Source organism: Puma concolor, chromosome E2 (assembly GCF_028749965.1).
Source record: "Puma concolor isolate L17-30 chromosome E2, mPumCon1.1.hap2, whole genome shotgun sequence".
Classification (NCBI taxonomy): Eukaryota; Metazoa; Chordata; class Mammalia; order Carnivora; family Felidae; genus Puma; species Puma concolor.
Window position 1 is genome coordinate 49998562 of NC_141681.1, and position 14526 is coordinate 50013087.

Here is a 14526-nt window from a genome sequence, read left to right on the forward strand (position 1 = left end):
CTGGAGTCTGCTGATCACTGCTTCACTTGTGGCCTCCTTCCATCTTCAAAGTCCAGAACAACTGACCAAGTTTTTCTCACATCAGCTCACTCTGACATTGATCCTTCTGTCTTCTTCTTTCACATTTAAGGACTCATGACGATGTTAGGCCCATCCCAGATAATCGAGGATAGTGTCCATTTTTTTTTTAGGGCAGCAGATTAACAACCTTAATTCCATTGGTTACATTAATTCCCCTTTGCCATGTAATGTAGTATATTTACAGGTTCCAGGAATAAGGATTTGGATATCTTTGGGAGGACATTATTCTGCTCACCATAGTCTGCCCATTGAATCCCAGAGATGGATGTAGAGACAGGAAGTAGATTAGTGGTTGCCTAAGACTGTGGGCATCTGGGGAAAGAGGGCATGACTGCTAATGGCTGTAAGTATAAAAATAGTTCACAATTGATTCTACTGATAGTTGAACAATTCTGTGAATTATATACTAGAAATCATTGAATTGTATACTTAAAATTTTTTTTTAATTTTTTAACGTTTATTTATTTTTGAGACAGAGAGAGACAGAGCATGAACGGGGGAGGGTCAGAGAAAGAGGGAGACACAGAATCTGAAACAGGCTCCAGGCTCTGAGCTGTCAACACAGAGCCCGACGCAGGGCTCGAACTCACGGACTGCGAGATCATGACCCGAGCTGAAGTCGGACGCTTAACCGACTGAGTGACCCAGGAGCCTCTATTATCACTTTTTTAAATGTTTGTATTATTTTTGAGAGAGAGAGAGAGATAAGGAGAGAGCACGGGGTAGGGGGAGAGAAAGGGGGAGACAGAGGATCTGAAGTGGGCTCCGTACTGACAGCAGAGAGCCCACGTGAGCTTGGGCTCACAAACCCTGAGATCATGATCTGAGCCTAGGTCAATCAACAGACCCCTCATTACACCTTTCATACAGAGAATAGACATGGGCAGCTTCTTCAGCCCCAGGCTGAGACACTGTCCAAGGTTCTGATGTCCCCCAACTATGCCCAGGGCTTAGTTAGAGAGAGAGAGGGAGAGAGGCAGGGAAAGACAGACACAGAATCCAAAGCAGGCTCCAGGCTCCCTAGCTGTCAGCACAGAGTCTGACACAGGGCTGAAATTTGTGATATCATGACCTGAGTTGAAGTTGGACACATAACTAACTGAGCCACCGAGGCATGAGAGAGGGAGTGACAGAAGGAGGCAGGAGAGGCAGAACCAGAGAAGAGGTGATGTGGAAACAGGACACAGAGAGACTTCAAGATGTTGCACTGCTGGTTTTGAAGGTGAAGGAAGGGGCCACATCCATGGAACGTGGGCAGCCTCCAACGGCACAGCTTGAAAAACAAGGAAACAGACTCTCTCCTAAGCCTCCAGAAGAGACAGCCAGGTGGGCACCTTGATTTGTGTTGACATCCACCACTAAGCTTACAATAATTTGCTAGAGCACCAAGAGGAAACTAACAAGAGGCGTCACCCTGTCTAATCCAACATAGTGTGCATTGCGATAGGAGCATCACAGAGCTAAAAGTGACGTGATACTTTGCAGCTTGTTTTTCTTACCTCTCATCTCATGACTAAGAAACAAGTGGGTGATGGCAAACCCACCTGTGAAACGTGGGTGCGGTGCCTTGGTGCTTGGACCGCTTTTGTGTGAACAGGGCACCTTGATGCGAGCGAATCCACATGGGCACCCAACCGGGGGCCTCAGGGAAGGACTGAGAGCCGCTGGCCCAGGTGTGTGGAGGAGGCTGCAGGTGGGACAGCAGGACGAGGCCTGTGGACCAGGTGGAAGAGACACTTTGTCCCATCACCATGGGAGCCTGGGTGAGAGTTAGGTGGGGGAAGCCCTCTGCCTCTGACCTGCATGCTTATGTATGGGGAGGACGTGTGTTTCAAGATAAGATCCCGTTCAGGGAGAAAAGTGGACACTGCTGGGAGGTACTGGGCTAGACGTCATGGGCAGTGTCCGGGAAGGCTATGCTCAGAGCATGAAGTCTGGGTCCCAAACCCTGGCGTTCCTCTGACAACCTGCCTTTATGTCACCCCAGCAGGAAGGACATCCCGAAGGCTGGAGAAAGCTTCAGACAGGTCTCAGTGCCCTGGATCTTGGATCTGGGGACAGGGCAAGTTTATTGGTGAAGGCCACCAGTCAGGGCCACCGGGGATGGGTGAGGAGGACCAAAGGGCTCAGGACACCAAAAGGCTATGAAGGGGTCCCACCTGGGACGTGTGCCTGCCCATGGCTGCTCCTTCCAAGCTCCTCCTCGTGTGGTCACCAGAGGCCCCATGTCCTGTGCTCCTGAGAACCCTGTGCACGTGTGCAGACACTGGAGGTGTCTCCAGCCTTGGTCCCTGAGCAGGGTGAGGACCGCTGAGTGCTGTCATAGTTTGGCCACAGCTCTGGTGATCTCTCCTTTTCTAGTTAACGTGGTCCCAGCATGTCAACACCCCTCGCCCCTCCTCTATCTCAGGGGACTAAGGTGGGGGCTTGGTGAACTCAGAGGGAACATTTCCCTGTGTGACCCAGGAGAGAAGGGCCCCAGAGGTTCAGGTGAATTTCTGCTCAGAGAAATCACCATTCACCAAAAAAGGGCCAAGGAGGGGGAAGAGTCCTGTTTCATCAGATCCCCTCATGCTGTCCCTGGTGGGTCAGGGCCCGGGATACTCTCCCTGGGAAACCCCACTTCCTGGGACATGGGGGCCTTTGTCCTGGCCCATCCGGGGTTCGTGGCAGCCTGTCGGGGCTTCCAGAAATCAGGAAGGCCCGGACCCTGGGTCCATGTCCCTGAATATCCTCTGGGCTTAGAGCTGGCTCTCTGGCTCAGGCGGGGGCACCTGACCCCACCCAGGGTCTGGGGTCTCAGGAAGGCCCCTGGAAGGTGTAGCTCCCAGGGGAGGGGAAACTAAGAAGACACTTGTCCTTTGTGGTTGATCTGGCAGTAAATGTTCCTGTCAGGGTGTTGTAACTCCTGTAAAAGAAAAAGAGGCCTCTGAACCCCGCAGGCTTCTCAGAACATGTCTGGGTGACTTTCAGGTCCTGCGTCCACCTCTCTGGGAACCTGGCTGGGTGGCAGGTTTCTGCCCCAGGCCCCTCCTTCCTCCCACTAGCCCCTGTGCCCTTTTGCCCTGCTGTGTCCCAAACCTGAAAGCACAGGCAGGGCAGGCTGGGGACAGATCCTCAGCCCCCTTGGGCTTGGGGGACCTGAACATTCATTGCCCACACTCACCTGGTAGATGGGAACGGCTGTCCTCGGGCTGGGTAGGGCGCTCTGAACAGGGGGAGAGAATGGGTGTCAGTGGACAGAGGGAGAGTCATTTCTCTGCAGGGGTGACCCGTTCTGCCTCTTGAGCAGCTTTCGCCAAGCCTGTTGACCCACACCCCAGACCCAGACCGGTCTCTCCTGAACTCCCTGCCCCACTCCTATTAGCCCAGGACCCCTGGCTGATGTGCCCAGTGCTCTGTCCTTGGCCAGACTCCAGGGTTCCCCTTGGGCCAGCTCAGAGTGGCAGGAGACACTCAGGACGGGGTGGGGAGTGGTCCTGTCCCTGAAGACGGTCCCATTCCTGGGCAGAACGGGCCCTGCCTTGTCCTGGCTACTCTGGGGGAAGCAGGGTGTGTGCTGTGCTGCTGAATTCGTTGGTTCTCTGCCTTGCGCCCGCACAACCTAGACCCCAGTGGGGAGGGGGCGGGCTTACCGGGGATGTGGAGCTGCTGACTGGACCATGACCTGGGGACAGAAACAGGAATTAGCACCCAGGGTCCACCCTCCCAGGAGGTACCGGGTCATCGGCTCTCGGAGAACCAGGGAAGGAGCACCTCCCACAGGGAGACCCACTGGTGCTGGTCTGGGAGGTGCTGAGCCGTGACCTAGATTCCATAGGTCAGGGAGTATGGCCAGTTGGGGTCCCCTGTACTGAAGCCCCAGGGACGTGGTCAGAGGCCCCAGGGTGTGACTGGCAGGAGTGGACATTGGGGGCAGGTCGAGGGGCTCCCTGTGCTGCCTGGGCTGAAGGGATACTCACCAGGGGTGCAGGCTGGGTGCCCCATCTCTCTGTGATTACGTTGGCCACTGGCCCTAGGAAAGATCAGGCTTATTTGTGAGGTGGGCAGGGAGAGGTCACAGCTCTGGTGTCAGAACAGGAGACAGGGAGGGTCCTCATTCCAAGCAGGGCTTAGAGACCCCATCTCTCCACCAGTCAATTTAGGAGGGGAAGGGCCCAGGAGAGGGATAAAAAAAGGCCTTCGGAGCACATGTATCCTCGGACCAGAGAGGAAGCCGGGCAGCGGACGGACACCTAGGAGAAAGTGTCCCGAAAAGGGATCAAGGGCCCAGGAAAGGAATCACACATGAGGGTCTGAGTGACTGGAAGGGTCAAGGCGGCCAGCTGCGTGTGCAGGACGCTTGGGGAGCCCCAGGTATGTCAGATCCCTGAATGCGGTGCCCCCGCTGTGGCCAGATCCTCGAGTCCTCAGGCCAGAAGACGCTGAAGACTGACATTGGCTCGTGCTCTATCTCCATCTGCATGGACGAGGGGCATTGTCCCAGGACCTCTACTTGACGGGGCCCAGGGTCTGCGGTGTCACACATCAGGCACCGTGGTTCCCGCATGTGCCACTTTGGGGGTCGACCCCACCCGGCCTGTCAGGCTCTTTCACTCTCCCTTGTGTGACCTTGGCCAGGACCACCCTCGGTCCTGAGGCTGCAAATCCCCGTCCCAGGGCATGTGGACTGACAAACCACGGCAGGTACCGGTCTCCGTGCACTTAGTACCGAGCACTGCTGTAGGGTTGCTGAGCGAACCAGGACAACCCTGAGGGGCTGTTCTGTGATTGTCCCTAATTTTGCACAGAGGCAGCTGTGGAGGAAGGGCCCCGGGCAGCAGCTGGTGAGGAAGGAGCCGGGTGTGATCAGAGGAGAAATCCAGGGGGCAGTTGGGAGGTCTGGGACACCCAGCCCAGAATCCTGGGTCAGGACGGCGTCTGCCTGCTGGTGAGTCCGCTGGGGTGGGGGAGGGGTGGTGGACAGGATCGTGTGTAGGAAATGCCATCATACCTTCCCGTCTTCACCCGGAGCAGGACATACCCCAGGGAGGCCACGAGTGCCACCCCAACCAGGACCCCAATTGCAATGCCAACACTGGTCCCCACAGGGAGGCCCGTGGGGCTTCTTCCATCTGAAATAAGAAGCAAAAGGGAGGAGGAATGAGTCCCAAGTCATATCTGCTGAAGCCATGAGGGGCTTGGGGGCGGGGGGAAGGGCCTGGTTAAGGAGGAAGGAAAGACTTTGAGGTCTGGGTGGTGTGTGTTATCCCTACAGCATCCCAACCTGCTTGCCTGCTGTGTCATTTAGTTTTTTTATTATTGAGAGACAGAGAGAGAGAGAGAGAGAGAGAGAGAGAGAGAGAGCAAGAAGGGGGAGGGGCATGAGAGAGCGAGAGACAGAATCCCAACCAGGGTGTCTGCTTTCAGTGCAGGCCCCAACGAGGGGCTCTAACCCACGAACCGTGGGATCATCACCTGAGCTGAGATCAAGAGTTGGACGCTTGGGGCACTTGGGTGGCTCAGTTGGTTAAGTATCTGTCTTTGGCTCAGGCCATGACCTCATGGGTCATGGGTTCTGGCCCCGCATTGGATGCTGTGCTGATAGTACGGAGCTTGCTTGGGATTCTTTCTGCCTCTCTGTCTGCATCTCCCTAACTCCATCTCTCTCCCTCTCTCTCTCTCTCTCTCAAAATAAATAAATAAGCTTTAAAAAACCTTAAAAAAAACCCCATAAGAATTGCCAGCTTAACCAACTGAGCCACCCAGGTGTCCCTGCTGTGTCGTTTCTACTCCTCATAGTGAAACCTTGGACTTGAATCTTCATGTTGCCCTCCTCTGCCCAAAACTGTGGTCAGTGCCAACATCCTGCTTATTTTCCTCCTAAGGCCTCTCTCTCTTCCTCTCACATTATGCCTCTTCCCCCATTTCTTCTTTTCCATCACTATCGATGGTCTTAGAGGGAGGCCCCTACTTGTCTACTCAACACGGATTAGTGAAAATAAAACTAGCTGACTGCTTTCGAGGTCAGCGCTGGGCCAGGCACATGGGAAATACTTTGTGTTTATCTCATCTGCTGCTTCCATGAGGCGGCCAGGTGTCAACCTCACTGTGCAAATTATGGTCTGAGAGTGTCAAGGGCTTCAGTAAAGTAGTGAAGGTCACAGAACTGGACCGAGTTGAGACAACACTTAATCCCAGCTCCACGGGACGTTACGGCTAATAACAACAACGTCAATGACAAAAGATCAAGAACTGCTAAATTTGATTGAGCCTTGAACCTGTGTAGGATGCTGTCTCAGGATTTAAGATCTCATTAACCTCATAGTGACAACCCTCAGAACAGCCCTAAGACCCAGCTGTTCTTTCCAGTTTTACAGATGAGGAAACTTAGGTTTTGGAGGTTGAGTGTCTTGTCTGAGGTCCCACAGCTGGTATAAAGCAGAACCAAGATGTTAACAAGATTAGTCTAATTCCGGGGATCTCATCCACATTGCTGTAGAGGCTGTGAAGGAGGCTCCCACCTCCCCCAGACCGGTATTCTATTTCACACACATCCCCTGCCCATGAAATATACAGGGAGGAAGGGGGAGAAGTTGAGGGTTACTCACAGCTCACAGTCAGCCTGACGGGGTTACTTTTCCTGGAACTGACTGGGTTGGAAACTTCACACTGATAATTCCCGGCATGCCCCACCCTGACAGGGCTTATGGTGAGGGTGCTGTTGTCCGGGGACAGCTTCATCCTCTCCAAGAGCTTTAGACTCTGGTTATTGAAAAACCACCAGATGGAGACCCCTGTGTTATTTGTAGAGCAGGTCAGGACCACAGAGTCCTTATGTTCTGTGGCTGTGGTGTCGCTGGCATGGACAGTAGGCTGGGACACTTGCTCTGTGGAGAAACAGAGGAGGTGACAGAATGAGAGGGGGCCTGGGGCCATGCTCCTTCTTCCAAGATCTCGGCCACTCCTAGGGCCCCACGGAGCTCTGTAAAGGTGCCCCAGAGGATGGCCCTGATGTCTGCAGAAGGATGAGTGTCTTTGTTCAGGTGGCGATCTATAAGGAGGGGGCTGTACCTCTCCCTCTGACCCTCAGGTCCCCCTCTGGCCCTCAGTCATCTGCCTGGTCTGCCTGGACATCTCTGTAGTATCAGCACCACACACCTCTTAGCCCATGTCCAGCATCCTCATCAGCAGGTGGAATTCTTCCCATGGACTCCTGTGTGATTCCTTTCTTGAACTTCTATGACTTTAATAGATCAAGCCTCACTCCTTATATACCTTTTCGTGTATGGTGGGGAGGAAGGCTTGCAGGCCTTCTATCTCTGCGTCCCCAGCAGCTTTGTGTAAAGTAGGGAAGGTATTTGCACGGTTATAATTTATTAGGAAATCAGAGCAGCCCACCCAGTCTTCATCACCTTAGGAATTAAAGAGTTTCAATCTACAGGATTTCTCAGGCTGAAGAAGGCTTTCACTTCCACCACTGTGGATTGACTCTCATGGTGAAAAACTTCTGTAAAGAAGCGGTTACTGTATACAGAATACTGGCACCCTTATAAATAGAAGGAAATGATTGCAACAGAATAAAGGCCTTATAGGAAACACCCCCAGCTAGCCTCATACTCTATGGTGAAACACGGAAAGTGTTTCCTCTAAGATCAGATAGTACATAAACATGCCTCTTTCACCACCCATGTTCAACAGAGGAAAGGAGTCCAGGCCAAAAGAATTAGGAGAAAAACTATAGAATGCAATCAAATTGGAAAGGAATAAGTACAATGAGGTCTGGTTGTAGATGATGGAAATTATATGTACAAAACTCTAAAGATTCTGCAAACATTGTTGAACTAATAAACAATTTCAACACACTTGCAGGATACAAAATCAACAGGCAAAAATCAATTGTGTTGCTATACACTAAAAATACCTTCCTCCCAAAATCAAGAAAAAAATTCATTTACAATAACATTAAAAAGAATAAAATAGTTAGGAATGAAAGAATGAGGCAATAGAGTATACATGGAAATCTAGAAAACGTTGCTGAAAGAAATTACAGAAGACACAAATGAAGGGAAAGACATCCCATGTTCATGGATGATGAGACTTAATATTGTTAAGATGACAATACTACCCAAAGAGATCCACAGATTCAATGTAATCCGTAACAAATGCTTTTCTTTTAAGATTTTATTTTTAAGGAATCTCTATACCCAACGTGGGACTTGGACATACAACCCCGAGATCAAGAGTCGCATGATCCACTGTACTGAGTCAGTCAGGTGCCCACCCTGTTAAATTCTTAAGGAAATATTTTGCAGAAATAGAAATTTCCAAAAAGTCACATGGAATCTCAGGGGCCTCAAATAGCCAAAATTATTTTGAAAAAGAACAAAGTTGGAGGACTCCTACTTCCTGACTACAAAGCTACAGTCACCAAAATAATGTGGGCCTGCTATATAGATAGACATAGAGACCGATGGGATACAACAGGCACCCCAGATACAAATCCTGATACATATGGTCCAATGATTTTCAGTACGGTTGTCATGACCATTCAATGGAGAAAAACTTCTATTCAAGAAATGGTCTTGGGAACACTGGATACCCATGCAAATGAATGAAGTTGGATCCTGACCTTACATCATGCACAAAAACTAACTTAAAATAGATCAAACATCTAAACGTAAGAGTCAAAACTGTGAAAGTCTTAGAAGAAAACATAAAGCAAAAGCTTATTGAAACTGGATTTCCCGATGATTTCTTAGATGTGACACCCAAAGCAAAGACAACAAAAGAAAAAACAGATGAACTGGATTGCACTGAAATAGAAAACTTCTGTGCACCAAAAGGCACAATCAAGAAAGTGATGGTAGCACTTAAGGAATAAACAGGACTCAGGAAGGAAATAGACAGCATAGGAAATATAGTCAATGGCATTTTATTATTTTAATTTTTTAAAGATTTTAAGATTAAATAAGCTCTACACCCAATGTGGGGCGTGAACTCACAACCCCGAGATCAAGAGTCACATACTCTACCTACTGAGCCAGCCAGGTGCCCCTAGTCAATGGTATTTTAATAGCATTGCATGGTGACAGATGGTAGCTACACTGTGGTAGGCATAGCATAACACAGAGTTGTCCAATCTCTATGTTGTGCACATGAAACTAGTGTTACATTGTGTGTCAACTAAAGTTCCCTAACCACCACCACCACCACCAACAACAACAACAATAACAAAGTGATGGCACCCACAGACTGGAAGAAAACATTTGCAAATCATAGCTGGTAAGAGATTAATATCCAGAATATATAAAACACTTCTGCAATTCAACAACAACAAAAAGCAACTTGACCCTGAGGACCCTTCTTTTTTCCCCACCTGCAAAGGCGCCTTATATGTGTGGGGGTTTTGGGAGCTGACAGAATCCCCTCCCCACACTGCAGACTGGACTGGGAGATCTCAGATCTCAGACCTCAAGATCTGCCATGAGAAATCAGACAGCACAGGGAGGAAGCATCTGCAGACATGTGATGGGAGAGTTCAAGGACAGATCTGAGTCACAAGCAAATGCAAAATAACTTCTTCTAGGCTCTTTTCTGGAAACCAGGAAGATCTCCACCACAGTGCTTGATGTAAATGCTTCAGGGATCCACTTACCAGAGACTGTGATAGTCTTGACCGTGAACTTATTGAGGCGAGTGCCAGGGTTATAAACAAGGCAGGCATAGGATCCAGTATCATTCACAGTGATGTTGGGGATAAAGAGCTCCTGTGAGGATGGCTGGGGGCTCCCATTGATAATCCAAGAATACTGTGCAGGCGGGTTAGAGGCTGAGTGGCAGGAGAGACTGAGGTTTTCCCCTGGACGGTAATAGGAGTCTGTGGGGGAAATGGTGGGGGCATCCGGGCCATCTGGAGCAAACAGAATAAAGCCACATGTGATGTAATCCAAGGGAAGGGGAAGAGGAAGATCTGGGTGTGTATAGGGGCCACAGTGTCCAGCTAAGTTGGGTCAGAAGCCATGGCCAGCCTGGGTGTCTAGGTGAGAGTAAGGTACTCAGACCCCAGAAGGACACATGTGGCCTGGCCTCTGGCAGCGTGGATTTGGGCTGGCAGCCTGGGCCATGTAGGAATACAAGTTACTCACAGAGAACATTCAGGGTGAATGGGTCACTATGACCGGCACTGACTGGGTTCCAGGTTTCACACTCATAAGGTCCTGTGTCATTCCTTGTGACACCATGTAAAGTGAGAGTCCTGTTGTCCAGGGACAGCTCCAGCCTGGCGCTGTCCGGGAGGCTCTTACTGTTTACTGACCACAGGTAGCTTGTGTTCTGAGTCCGAGGTTCACACGTTAATACTACAGAATCCACGTTCTCCACGGGGTCCGAGTTGTTGCTTGTGATGTTGGGTTTGGGTAACTCCGCTGTGTAGACAACAGAGAGAACATTGCCCTGTGTGGTACCTGTGATTCCTCCAAAGGCATCTTCAATCAGAGCTGCCTTCTCTCATCTGTCTGCCAACCCGAGTCCTTAAGAATAAAGCAGATCTGGGGCGCCTGGGTGGCGCAGTCGGTTAAGCGTCCGACTTCAGCCAGGTCACGATCTCGCGGTCCGTGAGTTCGAGCCCCGCGTCGGGCTCTGGGCTGGTGGCTCGGAGCCTGGAGCCTGTTTCCGATTCTGTGTCTCCCTCTCTCTCTGCCCCTCCCCCATTCATGCTCTGTCTCTCTCTGTCCCAAAAATAAATAAAAACGTTGAAAAAAAAATTTAAAAAAATAAAAAAAAAAGAATAAAGCAGATCTGTGAATCTCAAGACAAATGCGAGAGGATCTGAGGACTCACAGAAGGAAAAGCCCCCTGCTCTGTGTGTCTGAGAGCAAGCACAGACTTTCTCAAATGTCAATCACAGAGCAGAGTTTTGTCGTGGAAGACGCGGGACAGAGTCAGAGACAGCCCCCAATCCCCCAACACGGCACCTCTCCTGGTTCTTCGCAGACCTGATGGCTTGGCCAGGGGATGGGGATCTGAGCAGAAATGACACCCAGGGACACCAGAAGCAAGCCCAGAGGTCAGTTCAGTACTTGGGCCCAGGGCCTGAAGGGGCTTTGATAATGACTGCCGTGAGACAGTGATCCCATACATGGGAGAGCAGAGTCCAACATCAAGCAAAGAGTCAGAGCATGAGCAGGAAGGAGGGGTGATGAGCGAATGAATGACCACATCTCTTCAGAAAGGCAACCTGGTGCAGGATCCTAGGAGGCCTGGCCCTCCTCCAGCAACAGAGGCACCCACACTGTTCACTCCATCCCTCCTATTTTTTTTTAATAATTTTTTTAGGGCTCATTTATTGTTGAGAGACAGAGACAGAGAGAGACACAGAGAGAGGGGTGGGAGGGGCATCGAAGGAGAGAGGACAGAGGATCCAAAAGGTTTGCCCTGACAGGAGGGAGCCCGATGTAGAGCTTGATCTCAGCAGATCTGGACCTGAGCCGAAGTTGGACACTCAACCACCTGATCCACCCAGGCGCCCCTCACGCCTTCCCTCCTAAACAAAAGCAAGTGACTTGGTTACACGTGGACCCTGTGCTGGTTTCAGGTGCAGAGTCAGAAGGAGAAGGCAATTCCACCCCAGTGGGAGCGACACCAACACACCAGGAAACACTCAGTGATTTCAAGTCCAGCATAAGGAGGTGAGGATGGGCCACCTGACGGGCGGCCGGGGCATGCTGACTCAGGTTGCTGCTGGGGGTCATTAGTTGGAGAGTGAACACAGAATGAGCCTCTATTTGCTCTCACTGCCCACACCAGCACCCTTCCCGCTGATGGAGGAGAGGACGGGGCTGTGCTGCCCAGCAGCCCATCAGCCTGTGTGACCCTGATTCAGTGACTATACCTCCCTTGGCCTCAGTTTCCCCCTAATACAACAGGAATAATGGTAAATGATCTCCACCTGCCATGCCTGTGAAGTAACCTTTAACCATCCTTAAATACCTGGCCCTAAAATGGTATATCGCGGCTGGCCAATCAAATGGCCTCTCTTACTCTTGCCTCCACAAGACAAGGCTCCCTCCCTGGGCCTCCTTCTTGGGAGAGGAAGAGCCGTCAAGAGCATCTCTCTGCTCTGTTCCTCCCTGGGGGTGCTGACCCTCCGCTGGAGTCTCCTAAGTCCCCCACAGCAGTTGGCTAATGGACTGGGGCCTTTTTATGTCTGTGCTGCCCATGCCTCTCTCCAGATGTAGATCTGGAGACCGAGCCCTGGCTGGCGACCAGCTCAGAGGCTCAGGACTCGGGCAGCTGGGAAATCATTGCTCCCTGTCAGCCCTGCCCAGGAGCCCTACCCCACCCTGGCACAGAGTCCCCGGGGTCACGAGACTCAGGAGCCCCAAGGCACTGTTCTGGGCAAGGGCCTTCTGGGCTGAGCTCTAGTGAGGATCCCAGGGCCCCTTCGGGCCTGGCCTTGACTGTGACCTGCATGGTCTTTCTCAGATGGTCGTAGAGTCTGGATTCCAGGAAAGGAGTTGCAATCTTAGGAAATTCATCTCTACTGTGTGTGTCCTGCACTAAATGCTCAAACACCATTTGGAACAAAATGCAGAAGGGAAGGGAGGCACAGTCCAGGCCTGTCAATGCTGTGTGTACGAAGTAGAATTCACTCCACCCGACATCAGAGGTGACAGGAATTACTCACGATATACACGGAGCTGTCCAGTTACTCTTTCAACGTGAACATTCCTCTTTATGATATGTAGGGTGTAGTATCCTGTGTCCTCCAGGTTGATGTTCTGGAACAGCAGGGATCCACTGAGATATAATGTCTCTCTGCCGCTGTGTGCAAATCCTGGGGTAATTTCTTGTGAGTCTGCTGCATATGATACAATTTCCCTATGGGGATCTATAGTTGTCCCTTTGAACCAACCATAGCCTATAAGATTGGCAGGCAGATTGTGGACACGCAGAAGAACGTCCTTCCCTTCGGCAGCATTGGGCGGCACCGATTCAATAGTGACTTGGGCAGTGGTGGGAGGGTTCCAGAAGGTTAGGAGTGAGACTAGGAGGGAAGAGAGAAGACCTGGATCAATATTTGGCCTATGTATTGGGACGGAAAGATGTGGCCCTGGAGACTGAGCAGGTCCTAATCGCTCAGCCTTGGGCCCAGGGGTGAGCGTGTGTGTGTGTGTGTGTGTGTGTGTGTGTGACAGCGTGCGCACGCGTCCTACGGGTCAAGGTCAGGGCACGACCGCCATGGCTTCAGCGCTTCTGAACTTGTGATTTCCTCTGTTTCCAATACTCTCCCTCAGATGTCCGTGGGCTCACTCCCTCACTGACCTCAGGTACCTGCTCACACTCAGGGGTCCTTGGGAGAGGCCTGCCCACACCGCCTCCTCTAAAGACCCTCTGTCTTCACATTCTGACCTTTCCCTGCTCTGTTCCCTTCATGGCCTGTCAGTGCCCGACCTCCCATACTGTGTCTTTGCTTGTCTGTCTTCCTCCCCAGAGAAGTGTGCTCAGGGAGGGCAGGGACTCTGATCTGTGTTGTGCCCCAGTGGTGGGGCCGGCTGCAAATACCTGTGGATGAATGAATGAGTGTTCCCAGGGCCCAGCATTGATCTGTCAATATCTCAGGTTGGTGGGAGGGGCAGCGTTTAGGGTCCCTGCTTGCTCACATCGTGTCCAAAATTCAACCCTCCTTGATGAGTAATTTGGGACACACAGCACGTCGCTCGCTCACCTCTTCCAGATCATGAGATTTTCCTGTTGCTGAGCCGGGAACCCCCTCTCCTGCCCTGCCCTGCCCTGTTCCCATGTCCCCTCTCGGCGCCCCGTCTTCCCCTGGGAGACCGCAGCCAGTCTCTCTCTTCCCTTCACCCTTAACCCAGGGGATCGTCCCTCTCACCTGCCAGCAGGAGCTCCTGCCAGGGAACACGCCCTCCTCGGGGAAGGGCCGAGGGGGGCTCCATGCCGCCTGCTGCCTGCTCTGTCCTTCCCTCTGTGAGGAGAGCTTTGGCTCCAGAAATGCTCAGGAGCACCGCTGTCACGACAAGTTGGCTCTGTGGTCCTTCCTCCCTCTGTGCTGAGCCGCCTCTGGGGGCAGGAGCGCTTGGCCGGGTCACGTGGGCAGGGGCGGGGTCTCTGCCCGGTCCCTCCCCCTCCCCCTCCCCTTCCCTGCCCTCCCCTCCCCTCACTCCTGCCCTCCTGGTCTCCTTCCCCTTTCATTTCGTCTACATTTGGGTTCCCTGCGAACTGCTGAGGCCTCTCCCTCTTCAGCTGGGATTTCCCACCATATGCGAGTGCGCACACAATGCCCTTGTGTGGACAAGCGCAAGCCTGTGGCATTGGTGTCCTGGGCGCTCCCCGCAGCTCAGGGTCGGGGCGCACAGTCAGCCCCCTGCAGCCCTCTCTCCTCCCCATGTGGCTTTTCTCTTCAGAGCAGGAGCCCGAGGGGCTACCCCAGGAACTCTCATCACA

At 52.0% G+C, this 14526-nt stretch overlaps 1 protein-coding gene across 3 annotated transcripts; it reads right to left on the reverse strand.

The window, feature by feature from the left end:
- Nucleotides 1–774: 774 nt before the first annotated feature.
- LOC147573636 (cell adhesion molecule CEACAM6-like) lies at nucleotides 775–14139 on the reverse strand. 3 transcript variants are annotated; one of them, XM_086689952.1, is made up of 10 exons: nucleotides 13955–14139; nucleotides 12749–13108; nucleotides 10209–10487; nucleotides 9719–9973; nucleotides 6672–6950; nucleotides 5075–5195; nucleotides 4044–4096; nucleotides 3717–3748; nucleotides 3248–3289; nucleotides 775–2989 (listed from the first exon to the last, which is right to left on the reverse strand). In XM_086689952.1, exons 1-10 carry the CDS (start codon nucleotides 14016–14018, stop codon nucleotides 2924–2926), a joined length of 1551 nt encoding a protein of 516 aa, XP_086546078.1. In that variant the 5' UTR covers nucleotides 14019–14139; the 3' UTR covers nucleotides 775–2923. The 3 variants fall into 3 exon arrangements, with proteins under 3 accessions (XP_086546078.1, XP_086546079.1, XP_086546080.1); XM_086689953.1 differs by lacking the exons at nucleotides 9719–9973; nucleotides 10209–10487; XM_086689954.1 differs by lacking the exons at nucleotides 6672–6950; nucleotides 9719–9973; nucleotides 10209–10487.
- Nucleotides 14140–14526: the final 387 nt, after the last annotated feature.